General features: G+C 57.8%; 3 protein-coding genes across 3 annotated transcripts in view; 1 reads left to right on the top strand and 2 right to left on the bottom strand.

Annotated features, from left to right (window-relative positions):
- Positions 1 to 1,844, top strand: part of NFIC (nuclear factor I C) — a 38,184-nt gene extending 36,340 nt beyond the window's left edge. The window contains exon 11 of the mRNA XM_054396205.1: positions 1,742 to 1,844. Within this exon, the coding sequence (XP_054252180.1) occupies positions 1,742 to 1,759 (18 nt within the window). The 3' untranslated portion in view covers positions 1,760 to 1,844. The remainder of the gene's footprint in view (positions 1 to 1,741) is intronic.
- A 12,047-nt stretch (positions 1,845 to 13,891) lies between these two features.
- Positions 13,892 to 16,419, bottom strand: DOHH (deoxyhypusine hydroxylase). Its single transcript, XM_054396280.1, has 4 exons — positions 16,146 to 16,419; positions 15,734 to 15,810; positions 15,274 to 15,511; positions 13,892 to 14,359 (listed from the first exon to the last, which is right to left on the bottom strand). The coding sequence occupies exons 1-4, from the start codon at positions 16,417 to 16,419 to the stop codon at positions 14,043 to 14,045; spliced, it is 906 nt and encodes a 301-aa protein (XP_054252255.1). The 3' UTR covers positions 13,892 to 14,042.
- A 1,815-nt stretch (positions 16,420 to 18,234) lies between these two features.
- Positions 18,235 to 19,449, bottom strand: LOC128978236 (uncharacterized). Its single transcript, XM_054396046.1, has one exon. It carries the CDS (start codon positions 19,447 to 19,449, stop codon positions 18,235 to 18,237), a length of 1,215 nt encoding a protein of 404 aa, XP_054252021.1.
- Between the last annotated feature and the right edge of the window lie 988 nt (positions 19,450 to 20,437).

Genomic DNA, 20,437 nt, shown 5'->3' with positions numbered 1-20,437 from the left:
TCACCACTGTGGCATCATTGCCATAGGCACTACCACTATGGCCCATGGCCATTGCAAGCATTGCCATTATGGGCACTGCTGCTGTGACATTGCTGATGTAAGCATCCCCATCGTGGCGTTGCTGCCATGACATTTCTGCAGGGGTCCTGCTACTGTGGGCATTGACGCTGTGGACATTGCCACTATGGGCATGACCACTATGGCATTGCTGCCCTGGCATTGCCACTGCAGGCATTCCTGTTGTGGCCATCACTGCCTTGACATTGCTGCTGTGGGCGTGACATCTTGGCATCACCACTCTGGTCGTTATCACCGTGGGCATTGCTGCCATGGCATCCCCACCAAGAGTGTCTCCACCCGACACCCTGTGCTGGGACCTCGGGCACTGCTGGTGGCTTGGGGCCACTAATGGTCCCGCAGGGCAGAGTGGAGTCACTGCTGTGCCTGTGGCTGGCACCTTCCCCTCCTCTCCCCAGGCTCCAGCTGTTCCCTCATGGCACTGTGGCACAGCCAGACTGCCCAGGTGCCCACAACATCCTGTAACAAGGGCACTGGGGTCTCCAGGTGGGCACAAGCACAGTGTTCTCATCCAACTGTGCCTGCCAACCACTCCAGCTGCAGCAAGAGGCAGCTTGCGCCTTTCCAGGGCCTTCTCATTAGTCCTGGGGAATTTTGAACCAGTTGTTCATGAGCCGGTGCCAGTGCTGCAGGCAGTGCCATGAGGCTAGGGCAGGAGCTCCAGCACCCTGCCTCACTTGTGGTATGAGTTGGCTGCTGTCAGTGGTCCCAACAGGGGCATCTTTGGGAGGCAGATGAAACCAGTGCTGGGGCAATAGGATGCGTATGTGGATGCATTGTGCCAGCGGCACCTTGGGTTGCTGCACCCACTGGGTGTGACTACTAAATACACTGAGCTGTGTCGTGAGGACAGGGACTGTGTGCTGCGACACTTCAGGGTGCTATGCCATAGCAGGGGGCAAACACCAGGCAGCCAGCTCTGAGTACAGCCCTCTGCCTTGCCTTTGTTTCCCCAGTCGTGGGCAGAGTGCGGTGGAGTGTGCACCTCAAGGTCTTTGGATCCCTAAAGAGGAGACATTGGGCAGCACTGGGGCAACCTAGGGGATCAGGGTGCCAGGGTCTCTGTACCCCCCAACACCCCAATGGGCACTCACAGTCTCAAGTTCCCTGTGAGTCTGCCTAGTCACACTCCAGGAGCCTCCCCAAGGATGTTATGCATGGGGACACTGAAGGATGGAGTAAAGGAAGCGGTGCCTGTGTCCGCGGGAGGGCAGCTAAGACCTGCTGCTCTTGGGTCATGTGTGGCCGGGCCAGGAAGGGTTAAGGGAAGCAACAGCACTGAGCTGTCTCCTTGCCAACAGAAACCAGACATGAGGTAATGGGGGGACGAACTTGAACTTAGGGCTTCACAGGGGAGACAGTGGGAGAGAGACAAGGGGCCACCCCATGGGGTCCCCAGCTCTGCTACCCACCACCCATCCCCAAGTGGAACCGTTCCCTGAGGAGCATCACAGTCACCATGGAGGTAGAGAGGAAACAGCCACAAAGGGGAACATGGGTGGCACAGACAAACTCGGTGCAGGGCACTGACAAACTCAGTGCAGGAATGGAGTGCCAGCCCCATGCAGGGCAACAAGGCGAGCCAAGCAGGGTGACAGGATGGGGACAGCTGACTCGGAGGGCACAGGGCACTAATACCACTCTCTCTTTTCTCTCCCGGCAGTCCTGGTACCTGGGATAACCGCCGCTGTGCCACCCCTTCGCTTCCCTTCTCCTCTGCTATAGGCACCCCCAGAGGAACATCCCTGTCCTCGAGCACCAGGCCCAGCCTTGCGGTGACGACAGAGAGTGAAGACTCATGACGATGATGACAACAAGCAAAACCCACAGCCAAAGGAATGAGCGAGGGAAAGGAAGATGGAAAAGGGTCAAACTTTTCAAAAAAGGAAAAAAAAATGCAAACAAAACAACAACCATCCCAGGAGGACCTTCCCCCCACCCTGGTGATGCACCAGAAAACAAAGCAGCAGGAAAAAAAAAAAAAAAGAAAAAAAAACAGTTCTTTGCCCTGTCAACTGGCACCATGCCGAGACCTGGCACAACTCGTGCCAGTGATGCTCCCAGGAGTGGCAGCAGGGCTGAGACATCAGAGCCCTGCCAGCCACTTGCCGGAGGGTCAGATATACAAACAGGTCTTGACTCTCATTCTTTATGTGAGTAGAACAAACCCTTCCTGTTACCTCTCTGTGGCCCCATGCAGACTCTTGGCGGGGGGGGCCCTGGGGCTGGGGGTGGGTGCAGTGGAATTAGGGGGGACACCTCCGCCACAGATTTCCAATTGATACGGCTGCATGTGCACTGCTGGGGCAGTGGCAGGCTCCATGCTGTGAAGACACCTTGGGGATGGGCAGTGCCATGCTGCAGTGGCACTGTGGGGTGGTGATGAGGTGATGCAGCAATGCAGTGACATGGCGATGTGGTGACATAGTGGCACAGTGCCTGGCTCAGCTTGGCATAAGCAGATGCAACATGAGGAGGGGTCTTGTGGCCACAAAGGGTCTGTAGGCACAGCTGGAGATGGTGGCAGCAGTGGCGGGGACCAGTTCCTGTGGGGACACAGCATGGGGGTGCTCCCACCATGGCCCCAGCAGGACCCAGGCTGCCACTGATGGGCAGGGGCACCATCTGCCATCTCTCTGCAATGCCTTCCGCATCCCTCCATGTGCATCACCCAGCCTGTGTGTCCTTGTGTCCCCCTGCATGTCTGTGGGGCATGTGTCTGCGTGTCTGAGCTATGCATTCCTGTGGACAGGTCGCAGGTGGCTGGGGAGCAGTGCGCTCGTGTTGCACATTTTGTAGGAAATGCACTTTTAAGAGGGAATTGTCATTAAAAAAAAAAAAGAAGAAAAAAAATCACAAAAAGAGAGAAGAAGGAAGAGGAGGAGGAGCCCCTGGCACTGGCTTGCTGGGACGTCTGGTTTGGTGGGTTTTGGGTTTGGGTGTTTGTTTTTTTTAATACAAAAAGATGGAGAAAAGGAGCCCAAGCGAGGGCAGAGCCAGACCCATGGAGCCCCTCATCCATGTCAAGTGCCTGAACTGTGGCGGGGAAGGGCCTCACGACCCCTGGAGGAGCCCCTGGCTGAAGGAAGCACCCAGTGTCCCACATGATGGCAGTGTGGCCAGGAAGGGGAAGCAGGGACATGGCAGTGCCTTAGATCAGAGGGATCCATGCAGCAGCCAAGGCAAGGAGGAGGAGGAGGAGGATGAAGGCACTCCAGCATCTGCAGTGTGATGGTGGCAGCCACAAAGGAGGTCTTAGGTGTGTCCCCAAAGGTACCCCAGGGAGCCCAATGCTGCAAGGGAACACTTTACCAGTGATGACAGACAGCAGCCACCGTGGGATGTCCTGAAGCAGTGGATGTCACCAAGGCCACCGCTGCCACCACATGGCCCCCAGAACTGTCCCATGGACCACCAACCTTACAGCCTCATCCCAGCAAGTCCCCACTACCCCACCACTTTGGGATGGCACACCAAGGCTGGATCCTGCCCGCCCATGGCATGACACCAGAGAAAGGGCTGACACAGAACATCCTGGGAGATTAAAAAATAAAAGAATGAAAAAGGACAAGAAAAGGAGAAAATCCACCAAAACAAAACAAAAAACCACCACCAAAAGCGCTTGGCAGAGAGGGAAACTTGGGGTGTTTTTTGAAGATCTGAGAAAAGAAACACATGAAAAAAATAAAAGAAAAATACAAAAAAAAAGGAAAAAAAATTAAAGATAAACTGCATGGTGCTTCAACAGGATCTGGTGACCTGGCTCACCCCAGCCACAGATGGCTGATGCTGTGCATGGCAGACTGTATTAACCGGCTCTACCTTCCCCCCTTCAGCAAAAGAGAAGAAAAAAAAAAGGAAAAAAAAACCAACAACGACAAAATCTGTATTAAAAAAAAAAGTAAAAAAAAAAAAAAAAGACAAAAAATAAGAAAAAAAAAAAAGAAAAAAACCCATGTTTTCCTAATTTGCACGAAATTTTATACCACATGATGTGCCTTGCCTTCGAAGACTAAAGTATTACCGGACCCGATATCAGTGCGAGGGAGTCGCTGCATGCCCGGGGCTCCCGGGGGAGCGGGGGCGGCTGCCCCCCCCTCGCCTCCTGCATGGCTTCTTCTTGGCCGGAAAAGTCCCTTTGCTCTCTGTTATAATTTTTTTTTTTCCCAACCAATTTTTCGCGTCGGAAAAGTCTTCCAGTTGGTAATATCGATGCATCCTCTGCGCCAACACACCAGAATATGCAATATCCGCTCGGCTGCGCCGGCGAGGGGGGGGTCCGGCTGGGGGGGTCCGGCCACCCCTTTGCTTTACCTCTTTTTTTTCTTTTCTCTCTTTTTTTCCCCTTCCCTCTTGGGAGTTTTGTTAGTTTGTTGTTTGGGTTTTTTATGCTTATAGCAACCAAAGGCAGTGAGGCGGGAGGCAGTAGGGACCTCCCTGGGTCAGAGCCCCCCCCTTAATGCTGAGAGAACCTGGTCGTCCAGGCGTGGCAGGGTGGAGGAGGACACGGTCCAGGTCTCTGCGGGGAGGACCAGGGATGGAGACTTCCTTGGCTGTGCCCTCACAGGGGTCACAGCATCCTGCACACCCCTGGGGACACTACTCTCCCCCCCTTTTTTAATGGGTTTTCTCTTGGGCGCAGGGCAGGAAGGGCTGAGCCCAGCTGCTCCCGTGACATTAATGGACCCGTCTGAATGTAGCTGTGCCCATCCCCTACGCTGGTGTCGGGTTGGGGAGGGGTCGCAGCACCCCTCCCTCTCAATCCCCATCGGGTTCATCTTCGGGGGTCCGGCTGGCACAGCGGGGAATAGGGAAAGTCCCGACAGGAGGATTCCCTCTCGCCGACTCTGCTTATTCCGTGCTGTGCCAACCGCCAAAGCAGGTCACAACACCCCCAGAAAATCCAGAATTTGCCTTAAAAAACAAGCATCCCGCCGGCCGGAGAGAGAGGTGACCCTCCCCAGCCCCCCGTAGGGCTGAGACCTAACACGGGTCGTGACACCGATGGGCGGGTGGCACTGTGTGTCGCTGCTGCTTTGTAACGAAGAAACGTCATTACTAACGTTTGATTTTTTTTTTTTTTTTGGTGTCCAAAAGTACTAGCGGGGGGCTATAGGGTGAAGGGGGTCGTGTCTCGCTGGAGTCTCGCCCACCGCTGTGATTTGCTGGGGCTACCAGAGGGCAGAGAACATCTTGGAAGACTCTTGATGCACAGTGCAGGGCTGATTTCTGCAAGGACAATGCAACGGAGGGAGCGGGAGCGGAGCGTCTAGTGTGGGGGAAATGAGTTTTAAAAATAGAATTTAAACAAAGAGAAAATTGAAAAGTTTTTAAAGATAGAAAAGAATCGGCTGAAAGCGGGAAAAAAAGGAAAAAACAACATTGCAAAAGGCATTTCTGAGCAGAGTGACAGCCAGCGGAGGGGGAGCGGGGGACACCCAAGGCAGTCCACCGCGGCCAACTCCCGGCGAGTCTGGGGCCCAGAGGGAGGCGAGGGGCGCTGGCGCCCCTCGGGCCTAGGCTTCCCACCCTCGAGTAATCCTCGCCCCCCCCCCCCCCCCCCCCCCCCGGTTGCACCGAGCAGGGTTCCTCTCCCACCCTCTCTTTTGCCGCCTTCACCCCGGAATCCGCAGCGTATCTGGCAGCCTCCCCAAACCCCGCCTTCTGCAAGAAAAGCACCTTAAAAATGTTAAAAACAAGGCAAAAAATCATCAACTCGACATCCCCCAGTCCTGAGTTCGGCAGCGGGGGGGGGGGGGGTCGACTTGGCGGCTTCCCGTTCGGGGTGCCACTCCCGCCGTCTTTGCACTGCTCCCCCCGACACTCACCACCCCGGGGCCGCATCCCCCCGACTCTGCCCAAAGGGAATATGCAAACTGCCCCCGGATCCCTCCATGGGAGCACTGGCTGTGCGGGGACAAGGGGGACGACCACTGAATTTTAATTTTATTATTTTTTTAAATCGTTTTCCATTATTCTTTTAATCCTCTCGCGGCCTCTGGGCTCAGTGGTCACAGTCGGGGTGGGCGCAAGGCGGCGGAAGACCCCATCAGTGGGATGCTACGGAGCAAAACTCTGGCCGGATTGGGATGGGGGCGGAGGGGAAGTCTTCTCGACAATCACCACGCCCGGGGCTCCCGCGGGGCTTTCATGCACTACAGTCTCTCCTAGAGGGTTTTTTAGTTGGGATCGTCGGCTTAAAGATTAATTAAAAGCAGTCCTTGTGACGTATAAATAAAGAAAAAAATAACCTGCATATATATATATATGTATATATATATATATATATCTCCACATATATATATATATGGGGCTGCAGGGGCACGGCTCCCTGCTGGCCAACACACAATTAAGGTACTTTAAAGTGCAAAGGAATATATATATAAAAAACCATATAGATATATATATATATATATATAGATATATATATATATATATATATGTCTTGTTGGGTGGTGTTTTGTTTCTTGTTTCTTTTTTTTTTTTTTTCGCTTTGTTGTTTTTTTGTTGTGTTTTGTTTTGTACAACGACTTTGGAATCGCTGCTTTTCTGTCCCCCGGCCTCCCGCCGCTGGCTGAGGCGGACAGCACCAATGGGTGCCCCCCCGAAGCTGTCCCTGAGGGTGCCACCCCTGCAGCAGTGCTCGTGGGTGCCCCACGGGATGCCCACGGGCAGCCGGGAGCGGAAGAGGGGGACAGGGAGCTACCGACCCCCGGGCAAAGAGCGGCAAAAGGGGAGAAATTGCCCCAAAAAGGCGCTGAGGCGGCAGCCGGCAGGACCACGACTCACCCATACCAAAAATCCCGCCGCAGTGCCTCCGCGCCACCGGCTGCCCTCGGCCGCCTTTTCGGGGGGTCCCCGCCGGCGGGGGGGTGCCCCTTCCCGCAGTTATATTTTACTATTAGCCGGATTTTGCTTCTCGCTTGCCGCAGCCGTTACACACCCGCCGAGCGCACCAGGGCCGCGGGCCGGGGCCGGGACCCTCTCCAACCCCCCTCAGCTGTGCCCCAACCTCCCCAGTCCCTGCATGCCCCCGCTCCCCTCCCTGGTGCTTCACGATATTGATTATACCCATTGTACGCAGCCATTACCGATAGCCGCCGCTCCTGCCTACATACCAGTTACTGACCCTGACTACGGATTTGGGGGGTTGAGTTTTTGTTTTGTTGTTTGGGGCTTGGTTTTTGTTTATTGATTTCTTTGGGGGGGGGGGGTGTTGCTGTGGGTTGGGGGTTTTTTTGTTGTTTTTGGTTTTGTTTCGTTTTTCGTTTGTTTTGTTCCTTTTGTTTTAGGGCTTTGTTTTGGTTGGGGGGTTTTGGGTGGTTTGGGTTTTTTTTCTTTTTTCCCCTCCCTCCCCTATGCAAAAAAAGAGAAAAAGAGACAAAAAAAACCACAAAAAAACCCACAAAAACCCTGACACACAAAAAAAATATGAAAAGAAAAAGAAAATATTAAAAAAATGTATAAAAATTAAACAAGCTATGCTTCAACTTCAGCCTGCCTCTGCCCTTCTTTCCTTTGCGGCGCTCAGGAGGGAACTGGGTGTTCCAGCTAGGGAGGGGGCACTGAGGTGTACCGGAGCAGAGCTGTGCTGGGCAGTGGTTGCCCATCACCCTGGATGCTCTTCACCCAGGTGTGGAGGATGGCAGAGCCAGGAGCAACAGCACCCCGAGGTATTTCACAGCCCCGCTGGATGGCCGGGAGGTGGGGCCGCGGCAGGTGAGAAGGGGGGGACACGCAAGAACGGGAACACAGGTGGGTGCAGACGCGGGCTTATATGGGGACACAGTGCAGCTGCAACCTCCTCTAGATAAGACCTTGGCCAGGTGACATCACTACTACAGGACATGGCTGGCCAAAGCTGTATATTACTCCCGCAGTCTCCATGTCCCCATCTCGAAGCGCTGCTCATGACAGTCGTGGATGCCGAGGCCAAACTCTACCCCCGCCAAAGCTACCTCGGCCCTCCATGACACCCACTGCCGGCCCCCAAAGCCCCCGAGGTGCGGGGCGGGACGACCGGGTCCGGCCATATCGGGGGACAGAGGATACCAGCTCTCAGTCACTGCGGCCCGGCAGCTTGTCACCTGCCAGCAACCCGCCGTTGTCCCCTGCCCGACTACACCCAGGGGTGCTCCCGCACCCAGCGCTCTCGGGGGGCAGCCAGACAGCAACGTGGGCGCCACCCTGGCGCGGAGCCAAGTAGAGGCCGCTACGCAGCCCCGCCCCCGGCACGGTGACACCAAACGCTGCAGGCCGGGTCAGGCTGGGGACTTTTACTGGGGTACAGCCGCGGGCAACCGCTGCCCACCCCGGGTGGGGCCGCCTACAGGCCCAGGGCCCGGGAGTGCGGGGGGGAGGGGGGGGCCGCTCCGCTTCCCCTCCTCCACTCCTCCCGCCCCGCGGCCGCCCTGCGGCCGCCCTGCGGCTGCTACGCAAAACACGGCGCGGATCCGCGCCCCGCGGAGGGGGCAGCAGGCGTGGTGCCCATGGCCAAGCCCCGAGGGAACTAGGCGCGGCCGCTTCAGAAGGCCGTGACCTTGCTCCGGTCCTCGCTGCTCTCCTCGGCTGCCGGTTTGGCATGGCTGGCCCACTTCAGCCTGCCGGAAGGTGGTGTCAATGAGCAGGGCATCCCAGCCCAGTCCCCTGGCACATCACCGCCACTTTCAGCCATGCCAAGGGCACAGTGAACCACGCATGGCACCACCATCATATAGCCATCCCCATCGGGGAACCGAGGGCCAGTGCCAGCCCCGAAACACCCCTAGCCGTCGTACCTGTCGCTGCCTTGGTTCTCCTGAAGGCCGCTCTGCTTCCTGTTGGGGCAGAGAGGGTCTGAGCCCTGCCCCTGGATGGCCATGGCCCCACCCCACAGCACCCTGCTGCCAGCTCTGGGTCCAGCAAGACCCTGCCATTCCTTGGCTGGCACCCCTGTGCCAAGGCAGGTGCCCTGCCACAGCAGCCCACCTGGACATCCTGATCCGCCAGAGCCGGTTGACGAGTAGGAGGACAAAGACGATGAAGAGGAAGACAACAACGGCTGAGAGGCCAACCAGCCAGGGCTGCAGCTCCTTGGGGCCGGTGCCTGCACGGCAGGGCACATGGACAGGGAAGGAGATAGGGATGGGAACAAGGAGGGAGGTGAGGGCAGCTTCAAGGGAACTCCAACTTGCAGGGGACAGAACCCCTATCTCATGGTGCAGGGTCCTGACTGTGCCGAGCCTGGCACTGGGGATGCTGGGGATACCAGGGAACGTTGGCAAGTGCTCACTGTCACTTCCGCAAGCATACCGTTGGTGCTGAGGAAGCCACTCTCAACACAGCCAACCTGTCCCTGGGGATGCTTGGCATGGTGGGGAGCACTGGGGACAGCAGGCAGGTGCACCCAAATCTTTCTGCTCTGCCCTCAGAATGGTTGCTGCCAGCACATTGGGACAGGCTGGCCCTACTGGGAAGAGCTCCCAGGAGCTGCTCTGATGCCCAATGGCAGGCACAGCCACCCCTCCCCACAGGGAAGTCCAGGGCACAAGGATTTGGGGGGACTGCAGGGCACCTACCAGCCTGTCCCTGGGTAGTTGCGGCGAGGATGAGCAGGACCAGGAGTAAGAGTGGCTGCATTGCCCTTGGCATTTTCAAACAGGCTGGCTGAGGGCTGAGGCACGTCTGGATCCTGCAACCTGAGGTGGGCTCCTCTCCCACACCACTGCTGGGGCTAAAAACAGGTGCTGTGCTCTAGACCTGAGGCCAACAGGTGGCTTTTATTGGGTTCAAGAGGACAAGTGCCACTAAGAGTCAACGCAATGAGGCTCCAGTAATTCTTGGGAAGTGGCACCTCTCCAGCTCTGCTACTGAGACCCTGCGACACCCAGTGGCCACCACCTCGTGGGCTACGGCAGCAGCCCTGTGCTCAGGGGCCCACGCCTAAGGCACTTGAGTAAATGATGAGGGATGGAGGGACAGACGGATGGATTGATGGGTGGATGGGTGGGCAGATGTGTGGAGGAGTGCCCAGTCAGTCTACTGATCCATCCCAGTCTCTTCCCTCTGCTCGTGGGGAATCACACTCCCATCCCCACTGGCAATGCTGGGGCATATCTAGCCCCACAGCTGAAGCCCCTGCCCTACCACATCATAGCCTCTCTGTGGGCATGTGGCCACATTTCCCTGTGCACGTGTGTGCATATTGGTGTCTGTGCCCACACCCAGGGTGTGTCCCTGTGCCAACGGTTTGCACCCTTGTGCACCCACCTTTACATACCCACATATTTGTCCACATGTGGACACCTGCACATGCCTGGGGGCTGGGACAGCTCCACTGAGGGATGCTGTTGTCCCCAGGTGAAGGTTGGGGTGTCCCAGCCCTGCCATCTCCCCATGCCCACACCTGGCTAAAGGGCACATGAAGGGGGCTGGGGCAGGCTGTTTTATTTGAGGCAGCAGTATCAGCCTCATGATAAGCATGTGGGGCTGTGTCAGGGATGGTGAAGCCACGTGCCAGCACCAGGCAGTATCACCCCTGAACCAGAGTCTGAAGTCCATGCTGTGACCCAATGGCTGGGTATGGCTCCTGGGTCCCAGTGGCAGTGATGTGGTGCCCTGGCCCTAGAGCCTCCCCTCATTAGAGTCTGTGAAGGATATGTGTGGGGTGGTGGTGAGCTGTGCCAGTGGGATGTTCATGCCTGGCAGGGTGTCAGTTCCTTCACCTTCTGGCCTCCTCTCTGTGAGTACCCTGTCCTCCTCCAGCCATTCCACCTCCACTGTGATCCCCTCAACCATCACCACCTTCTCCTCCGTCTTGGGCCCAAATGCCCAGTCTAAGGGGGCAGAGACAAAATAGTCAGTGGCACATCCACACCATGACATGGGTTTGAGGGACTCCCCTAGTCCCCACCCAGCCCCAGATCTCCATCCAGCTCTGTGCAGCACTCACCAGCAAAGTCGTGCACCAGGTCCTTGATGAGGTGCCCCACAATGGCATATGCCACCACCAGCACCAGGGTGGCTGCCATCACGCCATCACCAGGTAAAGGACATAGCGGGGCAGGCAGATGCTGTCCAGGGCCGGGGGCTTGTAGTCCACGTACAGCACCCCACCCTCCTCGGGGGGAGACTGCAGCAAGTGCCGTGACCCCCATGCCCCCCCAGTGCTGGAGAGTAGGGTGCCCTCTGCAAAGGCCATTTCCAGCTCCCCACACACCCAAGCCTGAGCCACCAATGCCTCTGCTGCACAGGAATCTCCAGAGGAGAAGTGGTATCACGGTCTGCAAGGCTCCTTGGTGCCAGCAACTCATGGGGACAGTGAGGTTCCCATGACCAGTGGTTGCCCTGTGTGCAGTGGAGAGCTGCTCACCTGATGCCTTCCAAAGGACAGAGCATCTGTGGGAAGCAGTTTAGCCCTTGCTAATCCAGGCACAGTCCCAGTGGGCTTGGCCTGGGGGTTGACCAACAGGTTCCAGCATGGCTCAGGCTCCCCAGAATCTGCCCTTCTGCAGCACTGCAGGTACCTCCATCCCCCCAGGAGCAGGGAATGATCCACAGCTGAAGAACCCCCAAAGGCAGGGATGGAGAGGGACACCTCAAAGCTTCCCCCCTCCTCCTCATAGCTTGGTTAAATCCCTCAGCCAGCCCTCAATCCCTCAAGCAGATGGTGTGAAATCCCAGCAGCTGCACCCTTCCCCACAGGACACAGCACCCTCTGAGCTGGGAACTGGTGAGCAGAAGGGATGGCTGCTGCTGCAGCCTCGCACGGGGGGGGGGGGGGTGTCCCACAAGGCTCCCTTAGCTGCAGAGTCCAGCGACAGTGAAGCAGCCCACAGCAAGGGGCTGTCACCTTCCCAGGGCTTCATAATGGCCACCCCCCAGTGCCCAGTGTCACTCTGCAGTGATGGGGAGCAGCCTCAGAGGGGTGATGGGTCCAGGCACCCCATGAAAGCAGCTCACTCTGCACCAGGAGCGTGCTCAGCTTGGCCCAGACCAGCAGCAGCCTTGGCCAGGGAAGACCATTTGGTGCCAAGTCAGATCTTAATGCCCAGGCCCTCCTCCACCCTCAGCACACATCCTGGCTCTACTGCATCCAGGTTGCCCCTGGCAAGATCTGGGCCACAAAAATGCTCATTTTGTTCCAATTTCAGCTTAAAAGGCCTTTGGGGTAGCAGAGGTAAATGCTGGTACAGAGAGATTTGAAACAACTTTGTGTGGTCTGAGTCACCTGTGAAATGCCAGAGAACATCAGAGAGCAAGGGCTGGAACAGCCGGGGTGATAAGCAGGGACAAACGGACTGGCAAACACTGGGGAACAGTGCTGGCAGTGTGCCCGAGCCGTGCACCAGGGAAGTCCTGGTGTGGATTTGTGAGCTGCCTTCCGTGACAATGCCAGGGGGAAATGGCACGACCCACTGCTCTGCCCCTCCCCACAGAGCACAAAGATGGGTGCAGAGGCACTCCAAAGCTTGGCGGTGCCAGATGGGTCCTGCTCATCACCTGGGGTCTGTGAAGGATGAGGGAAGGAGGAAGAGGGGCAAGAAGCCTGGTAACAGCTGCTGACTCCAAAATGGTGTGAAAACATCAGGTCTTTGTCTCCAGTGCTGAGCTCAGTGGCCCTCACTGTCCACATCACACAGAAACCCACCCACAGCCATCAGGCATGCATGTCTGATTGCCAGTAAACTGCACAGGTGACCAAAATTAGTCATGTCTCCAGTTAAAACCCCTCCCACGGGGTCCTGAACTGGGCCAGATGAGCCAACTGCCACAGTGACCTTAGGGACTAAGGGAACTAAGGGGACTAAGGGCCTGGGAACAGCTCCTAAGGAGACTTTTGGTTAGGAGAAAAGCCCCTACAGCAGGATGCCTGCAGCATAGCAGGACCTCACTGGCCCCTCTGTGGGGCAGCATTGTGGGAGCTCCTGATGCACTAAGATGGGGGGGTTTACCCCACACCATTAGAGACCCCACCCTGTGCTCTCTCTTTCCATTACAGTGGGGCTTGATCTTAAAGGTCTTTTCCAATCTAAATTATTGTGTTCTATGATTCCATTATGGCAGCCCCAGGGCTCCCCACCAGGGCCAAACCCTGCAGCACTGGGTGCATTCCCAAGGCAAGGGCTAAAACTCAGCTCAACTCACGTGAGAGCTCCCCCCAAAAATACTACTCCAAGCCAGCTCCTCTGTGCCCACACTGGGCTGCCCACAGGGTTTGGGTGCTGGCTGATGGCAGCAGACAGCAGCCTTAGCCCTCCCAGTTTTGGTTAGATAGAGGGGAAAGTCTGAGCAGGCTTCTGCCTCACCCTCTAAGCCCTAATAGCGGCACCGTTCCCTGCAGGAAGAAAAAGTGCAGCCAAATCTTCCAAATTTTGTCATGAAACAGCCCCCATCCCAGGGCAAAGCTGCTACAAGCACAGCCCTGGCCTGCCCCAACAGGAGAGACCAAGTCCAGAGCAGCTCCTCCACTGCAGAGGCAAGAAGGGATCTGCCTCAGTCCAGCACCAAGGGCAATTTTGAAGCATTGCACTGGTACAACCCTACAAGAGCAAGCACCCAAAGCCTGCCCTGCCCCCCCAGCAATGCTCCAGCAGAGAGAGCAGAGCTGTTTCACAACGAGCTGCCACAGCAGCACAAGCCCAGAGCAGCCCCAAGACCTACACAGACGCAACAGGCTCCGACGTGCAGAGCAGAGCCCACCCGGTTCAAGCCGCAAGCCAGGCTGTGGGCAGGCAGTGCTGATCCTGGCAGGGAACAAGGGCAGATCCAGGAAACTGGGGGGTGGGGTGTGGAAGTAGCAGCTCAGTCTATATTTGGAAGAAGGTTGCTTTAATTGTTCCAGAGAGCAAATCCACCTCCACTGCAGTAAAGACAGGTATCCACATTGACAGAGGCCACCAGAACGGGAGCTGGGGTGGGAGGCAGTGTGCTCAAACTGTACCCCCCGTGACAGGGCTCTGGCAGCAGCCTGCAACTTGCAGAGCTCAGGCGGTGGCCTGCAGCTTGCAGAGCACATCGGCGTACTGGAACTGGGCACTGTTCTCATACTCATACATGTCCAGGGCCACCTCGCAGCTCTCCCGCACCACCCGCTCCTCATCGCTGGCGAAGGCGCGCAGGGTCTCCAGGCAGGCCGGGCGGGCGATGGCGCCCAGCGCCTCGGCGCATTCGTGCCGCACCATGGTGCTCTCGGAGCGGCTGCGCAGCGCCGCCGTCAGCTGCGGGATGCAGGCCTCATCCTGCATCTGGCCCAGCACGTAGCCGATCTCGTGCCGGAAGAGGGCGCTACCGCAGCGCAGCCCTGCGGGGAGAAGGCGAGAGGGAGTCGCCGCTGCTTCTGAAGCGCGCCCTCGGCTGCAGCCCCCAGCCGCGAGCCGTGGAGAAGCCATGGGGTAGGCTGGCCCATGGGTTATTGCTGGCAGTCACTACCCCAGAACCACAGCGGCTTTTGGGGAAGGGGACAAAATACCTACAGGAAGGGCTGTCCCACTCTGACCATGCACAGCTGGGGCAGAATCTGCACCACACACCCTCCTGGCAGAGCTGACAGCACTGCTCTAGAGAGCCCATGCTGCCCACAGGCCCTAACCCACCAGTGTGATGTGCCTGGGGCACACTGGTAGCACAGCCACAGCCTCAAGCCCTCCCACGTTATTGAACAGCAGTAGCAAGAGCTCACTGATCCCTGCATACCGTCAGCTCTCCCCAGGTGGCTGAAGAGCCTAGTCTGTTTCCCTTCGGCTGTGGGGTAGGTACAAACGGTTCCTGGGCTGTAGTCTGCCCCTTCTCCACTCAGGAAAAATTACATCCCATCTCCAGAGCTGTTCCAAAACTCCAGCATGAGCCTGACAGTCTGTGACTTTCCAGGATGGGTGACAGGACCCTGAAACCCTGGGGCCAGCTCCCACCAGGAGACACCAGGTCAGACTGCTTGATCGCAAGCTAACAATACAGTCTGTGCCCTGTCCCACCAAGACCCACAGTGAAATGGGGCCTGGAAGACAGTGAGGGAGCTGTGAACCACCTGAGGGCACAGAGAGCTTTGCAATGTGGCTCTTGCAAACAAGCAGGGGAACAGCAGCTCTGTAAATGAACCCATGAAGAGTCCAAGAAGAGCCCCACAGCTCTGGCACTCCTGGATTTGGGATGGGCTAATCCTGGATTAACCTGTACAGATTTAGAGGAGGCTGCAAGCAGCCCCACGCTGCTCCTTACCATCTGCCAGAGCCAGCACAGCAGCCTGGCCCCCCAGGTTTCGCAGGGCAAACATGGCTCGGTAGCGGTCAAAGAGAGGGCATGACTCATCTAGGAGGGTTTGGCGGAGTTTGGCAACGTCTGTCTCCTCAGAAGGGGGAGCAGGATCCACGGAGAGATAGGGGCTGGTGCTCAGCTCCTGCTTGTTTTCCTGAAGCCACTCCAGCCTCCTCACTGCCAGATGACATGTTTCTGCCACCTGTGGGGACCAGAACACAGTTCTGGCTTTGGGATAGCACCATATGGCCCTGGGAGGGTACCCAGGGCTTCCTGAGAAAAACTGGGTGCCAGAATACAGCAGGAAGCAACTCACAGTGTCCCCACCCACAGCTACAGGCTACCCAGGAGAGACCTGCCTCATCCTCCCTGGACCAGCAGCACTGCACCCCAGAGGAAATAACCCACCCCGCAAGAGCCTCACCTCAACCACGGGATCCCCTGAATAGCGTTTGAGGATATCCAGCACATCAGGATTGCCAATAGCACCCAGGGCTTCACCTAAAGGAAGGATGTATCACGATATTACTGAGGTGTGTATATGAGGAGAACCCTGTTGTGTTCTATGGCAAAGCCTCACTCCGAAGTGGGAAAACAGGCCTGACTGATCCTAAATGAGCCAGCCTGGCCAGCAGAAAGGGGAAGGCTCAACCAACCAGTCCAGCCAGTGGATGTGGTGAGGTGGTTACATGCACCAAGTTTTTCCAAACCATGACACCCACGCTGGATCACGCCATCACAAGCTGTCTGGTATGAGGTGGGAGAAGCACCCACAAGTCCTGCTTACAGGCTGGACCCTGCCCCTGCACCCAGAGCTGCAGGAGCTGCCATCATACCTGCCTCGTGCCTGACCATGGGCTCCTGGCTGGTGTCCTCCAACACTCGGATGAGCACAGGGATGGCTGCCTCGTCCCGCATCTGGCCAAGGCAGTAGGCCAGCTCGTGCTTGAGCAGCGCCGAGCCGTCCCCGAAGGCTCGGCTGATCCAATCCACGGCCGCACGGCCGCCCAGGTTGCGCAGCGTGAAAAGGGCCCGGAATCGGGCAGGCAGGGGCTGGGCCGCGTCCACCAGCGTCCGGCCGATGACCTCAACCTCCTCCTCTGTCACCATGGCGCCGCGGCAGGCAGAGAGGGCAGAATCAGGCCGCATGCAGGTGTCCGGCGGGGCTCCCACCGGTCACATTCCTGCGGAGAGGAAGAAAATGAGGGGGTACATTGGACGGAGCCTCCGCGGTCAGGGGAGGCCGCCGGGGAGGACAGAGAAAGCGGCAGCCCGGGCAAAGGGGGTGCTCCGGAAGAGCAGGTGAGCCTTGGCCCTGTGCCGGTGGACCGAGCAGAATCGGACCCCAGCGCCGACCCTGAGCTCACGGGATCCCCAGGAGAGACGGACACACCACCACACCGCCCTCTGTGACAGTGCCCGTTTGGCTTCGCTGAGCCGGAGCCACGGGGAGTGGAGGGCACGGCGCGAGCCGAGACCAGGGCCTGGTGCCGGTCCCACACTCACCGCGCGCCGCCATGCCGCTACTCACGTGACCGAGCGGCTTCCGCCGCACTTCCGGGGAGGGCGGGGCCGCCCCGAGCCCGCCCACAGCGCGGCGCCGCTTACCCGCCCGTCGAGCGGCAGCGGAACGGTGCCCGTGGCGGCGCGTGGGCGGTGTCGGAGTGCGGGGTCAGCGCTACCCACCCCGGTCCTAGTGCTACCCTCCCTAGCGCTGAACCCGGATCCTCAGTTCTGCCCCCCAGTCCTCAGCGCTCCCCCAGTATCCCCGCGGCCGTTCAAGGCAGCGTCAGGAGTGCTGGAAGCAAGGGGTGTGAGAGGTCTCGCTCCGCCGTGGGGAGCCTTCTTCCCCAGAGTTCTGCTGCCCGTAGCCCGGTTCCTCTGGAGGATGCCCCGCCACCACGTGATACATTTGCGGACACCAGCGGCGGCTGGAGCCGATGGCCATCCACACTCGCTCCAGGGCCGGGGTCCTGCCTCTGGTGCTCCAGCTGCAGGCATCAAGTTCCGGCCCCGCGAGAAGGGTCGCACAGCGGTACGAGTCTCTGCTCTTCTCCCGCCTACCACCTTCCAGTAGGGCGCTGACGGAGAAGCCTTCGCGGCCCACAAGATGGTCCTGCCCTGGCCCTGCGGAGGCAGCATGTCATCAGGCTCCAGCCTGCGGCAGGAAGGCTGTGGTAGAGCAGACCACAGCCACACGATTTCTAGGCCGATACAACGGCTAGATCTGCACGTTTCTACCCACACTGCAGCTGGGCTGGGAGCACAGCTCAGAGGTCCTAGGCAAGAGCTGTCCAGTGGAATGGGGAGAAGGACCTTGGGGACCAAGCCACAAACTCTTACAGCAAACCCCTCCAGAGAGATGTGAGGAGAGGTGCCTGACTGGGACAGCTCAGCTCACTCTCCTGCTCCTCCCCTGAGCAGCAGCACAGTGGGAATTTGTGGATGCAATTTCCTTCCAGGCCCCTGGCAAGTCAGTGCTCTGCCTCTTTCCTTCCTTTCCCCTTCCAAGTGTGTTTACACAGCAAGTTTCATACCTTCAAAGGGAGGTTGCCTTTTTATTTCAAGCCTCCTGCTGTTTTTGGCCTGACAGATATATGCTTCTAGGAAAGGAAAACCCAGACAGCCCTCACTCAGCCTCAATCCTTGCTTTACTCATGTGACACACAACACAGCACTAGACTGATCAATTCCAAGAAGAGATCAAGGGCACAAAATACATTCCACTGCCTAAATCCACCATGGCAAAAACAGTGTAAGTGTGGATGCAGCCACCCTCCTCCCTGCTCCAGAAAGAGATGGTGCAGCCAGCAGCCTTCAGCAGAGAAGAGAGGCTGAACAGCCCAAGACTCATGGGCCTATGTTTGCCAGAGTCCATGGGAAGCCTGTGAACAAGGAACTGCAGGGCTGCTTCTCCCTCTGGCCTCAGCCCTCCCCACAGCTCTCGAAGTACTGGCACATCAGCTCGCGCACCTGCTCGGCCTGGCCATCCTCCATGGCAGCAGGCGCGGGCTGGCAGGGCTTGGGCAGCTCCGTCGGCTCAGTACCCTCCAGCCACTCCTCATTGAATGGGTTGTCATGGGCTTCACAGATGTTGTGCAGGATGCAGCAGGCAAGGACAAGGGTGGGCAGCAGCTCTAGGCTGCAGTCATCACACTTCAGGAGGATCTGCCAGCGTGCCTTTAGGCGCAGGAAGGCGTTCTCGATCACACTGTGTGCCCGCTTCAGGCGGTAGTTGAACTGCAGCTGCCGCTGGGTGAGGGTCTCATCCTCCTGGTAAGGCTTGAGGATCCAGTCTTGCAAGGGGTAGGTGGCATCACCCAGCAGCACATACTTCTGTGCCTTCCCCATGAAGTGCTTGGGAGGATTGGGACACAGCCGTCCCTCCTTGGCCAGCACCCACAGGCTGGAGCTCTCCAGGACTGCGCTGTTCTCCATGCTGCCAGGGAAGGCAGTGGAGACATCCCAGAACTGGCCCAGCCCATCTACGGTAGCCTGTGTCAGGATGGAGTGCCAGCCCTGCCCATTGCAGTAGTCAGCACTGAGGCGCAGTGGGGGGTGGATGGGAATGTGAAGGCTGTCCAGGGCACCAATGCAGTGCGGGAATCCCCAGCGGGTGCAGAAGATGCGCACCATGTTCTCCAGCTCCTTCTCGTTGGGCAGCCGGAGGTAGAGGGGTTTCAGCAGCAGGACGATGGTGTAACTCACTTCCCGGACACACATCTGCACTGTGGAGGGCCCTATGCCAAAGAGTGGGCTGAGGGTCTGGTACTCCACGTTGCTGGCCAAGTGCCACAGGGCCACGGCCACCCTCTTTTCCAGGGGCAGGCTGGGGTGAAAGTGGGAACTGTGCGCAGCCAGCCCAGGCTGCAGCTGGTTGCAGACATAGAAGAAGGTCTCCTTGGACATCCGGAACTTCTCCAGCCAGTCCTGGGGCCCAAATTCCTTCAGGACCACCTGCTCCCACCAGTCTGCACTCCTGATGCTAGGCCAAGCACGGGGATAGAAGTAGCAGCTGCTTCTCCTCCGGCGAGCAATCAGAAGCTGCAGCGTGGTGGAGAGATAAACGGGGTGTGAGACAATGCCTCCCCAGTCCCCACCCTGCACTTCGCTGGGACCACCCCCACCTCTGAAGACCATCCCGCTCAAGTGACCTGCTCAGGACAAAGAGGATGCCCGGTGCTACACAGACAGCAGTCCCAACTGGCACCAACCACTGGGTGAAATATTCCTGCTCCTGTGAAACCCCACTGCAAACCCTGAAGGCAAGAGTCATGACCCTGGACAAGATGCTCACACACTGCAGATGAAGAGCCTTCTGGGAAAGTGCCCTTTGGAGTGGCCACAATCTCTGTTTTTAACAAGCTCACTTGCTTTCCTGCAACTGAGTCAGCTGTGGGCTTGGCCATGTCTTGGAAAGTGGAGCAAATACCCACACCCCCAGCCTCTACACTGAAATTGTTTTTCTCTTATTAAATTCCACAAACATTGTTAAGCTGAAACCTTTCTCAGCAACTGTATGGAGAAGTGGATTCCCTGTGTTTCCCCCCCATCTTGCCACATATCCCCAGACATCTCCCACTTTCGGTATCACTCCCTCCTTCATGTTCCCATGTCCTCTGCATCCCCTGTCTTTTGTGGCTGAGTTCATGTCCCATGTTTTGCAATTCCCCCATCCTTTGTGCCCCTGTCTTCATGTCCCACATATCCTCCACATTCCCCATCTTCTTTGACTTATGTCCCCCTGTGCCCTTTTATGACTCACATCCTTCCTGGATTCCCCATGCCTGCTACCCTTTGTGTCCCCCTTGTGGCCTCTGTACCCCTATCCTTCCCATCCCTGCACTTTTCTATCCTGCACATCTCCTCCGGCCCCCATGATCTCTGTACCCCGTGTCTCCCATATCCCACTTTCTTCCTGTCGTGTGCTTTGTGTCCCACACGTGCCCCATCCTTTGTGTCTCTGTGACCTCAGTGTCCTCCCGTGTCCCCCATCCTCCTGGTCCCCGCGTATCGTATCCCCAAGTCCCCTCCTGACGTCCTCGCGCCCTTCCCGTCCTCCGCCGATCGCGCCGTGTCCCCGCCGCCCCGCCCCGGTCACCGTCATGAGCCGCTTCTGCCGCTGGCT

This window comes from Indicator indicator, chromosome 36 (genome assembly GCF_027791375.1).
Source record: "Indicator indicator isolate 239-I01 chromosome 36, UM_Iind_1.1, whole genome shotgun sequence".
NCBI lineage: Eukaryota > Metazoa > Chordata > Aves > Piciformes > Indicatoridae > Indicator > Indicator indicator.
This window is presented reverse-complemented; position numbering and strand designations above follow the sequence as displayed.

What these genes read in the sequence shown, in the direction of transcription:
- LOC128978236 (XM_054396046.1), bottom strand. Translation starts at nt 19,449, where the DNA reads ATGGTCTTCAGAGGTGGGGGTGGTCCCAGCGAAGTGCAGGGTGGGGAC.
- DOHH (XM_054396280.1), bottom strand. Translation starts at nt 16,419, where the DNA reads ATGGTGACAGAGGAGGAGGTTGAGGTCATCGGCCGGACGCTGGTGGAC. An exon ending in CATGGTCAGGCACGAGGCAG is followed by an intron (nt 15,811 to 16,145) that starts GTATGATGGCAG and finishes TCCTTCCTTTAG; the next exon opens with GTGAAGCCCTGGGTGCTATT. An exon ending in CAGGGGATCCCGTGGTTGAG is followed by an intron (nt 15,512 to 15,733) that starts GTGAGGCTCTTG and finishes TGGTCCCCACAG; the next exon opens with GTGGCAGAAACATGTCATCT.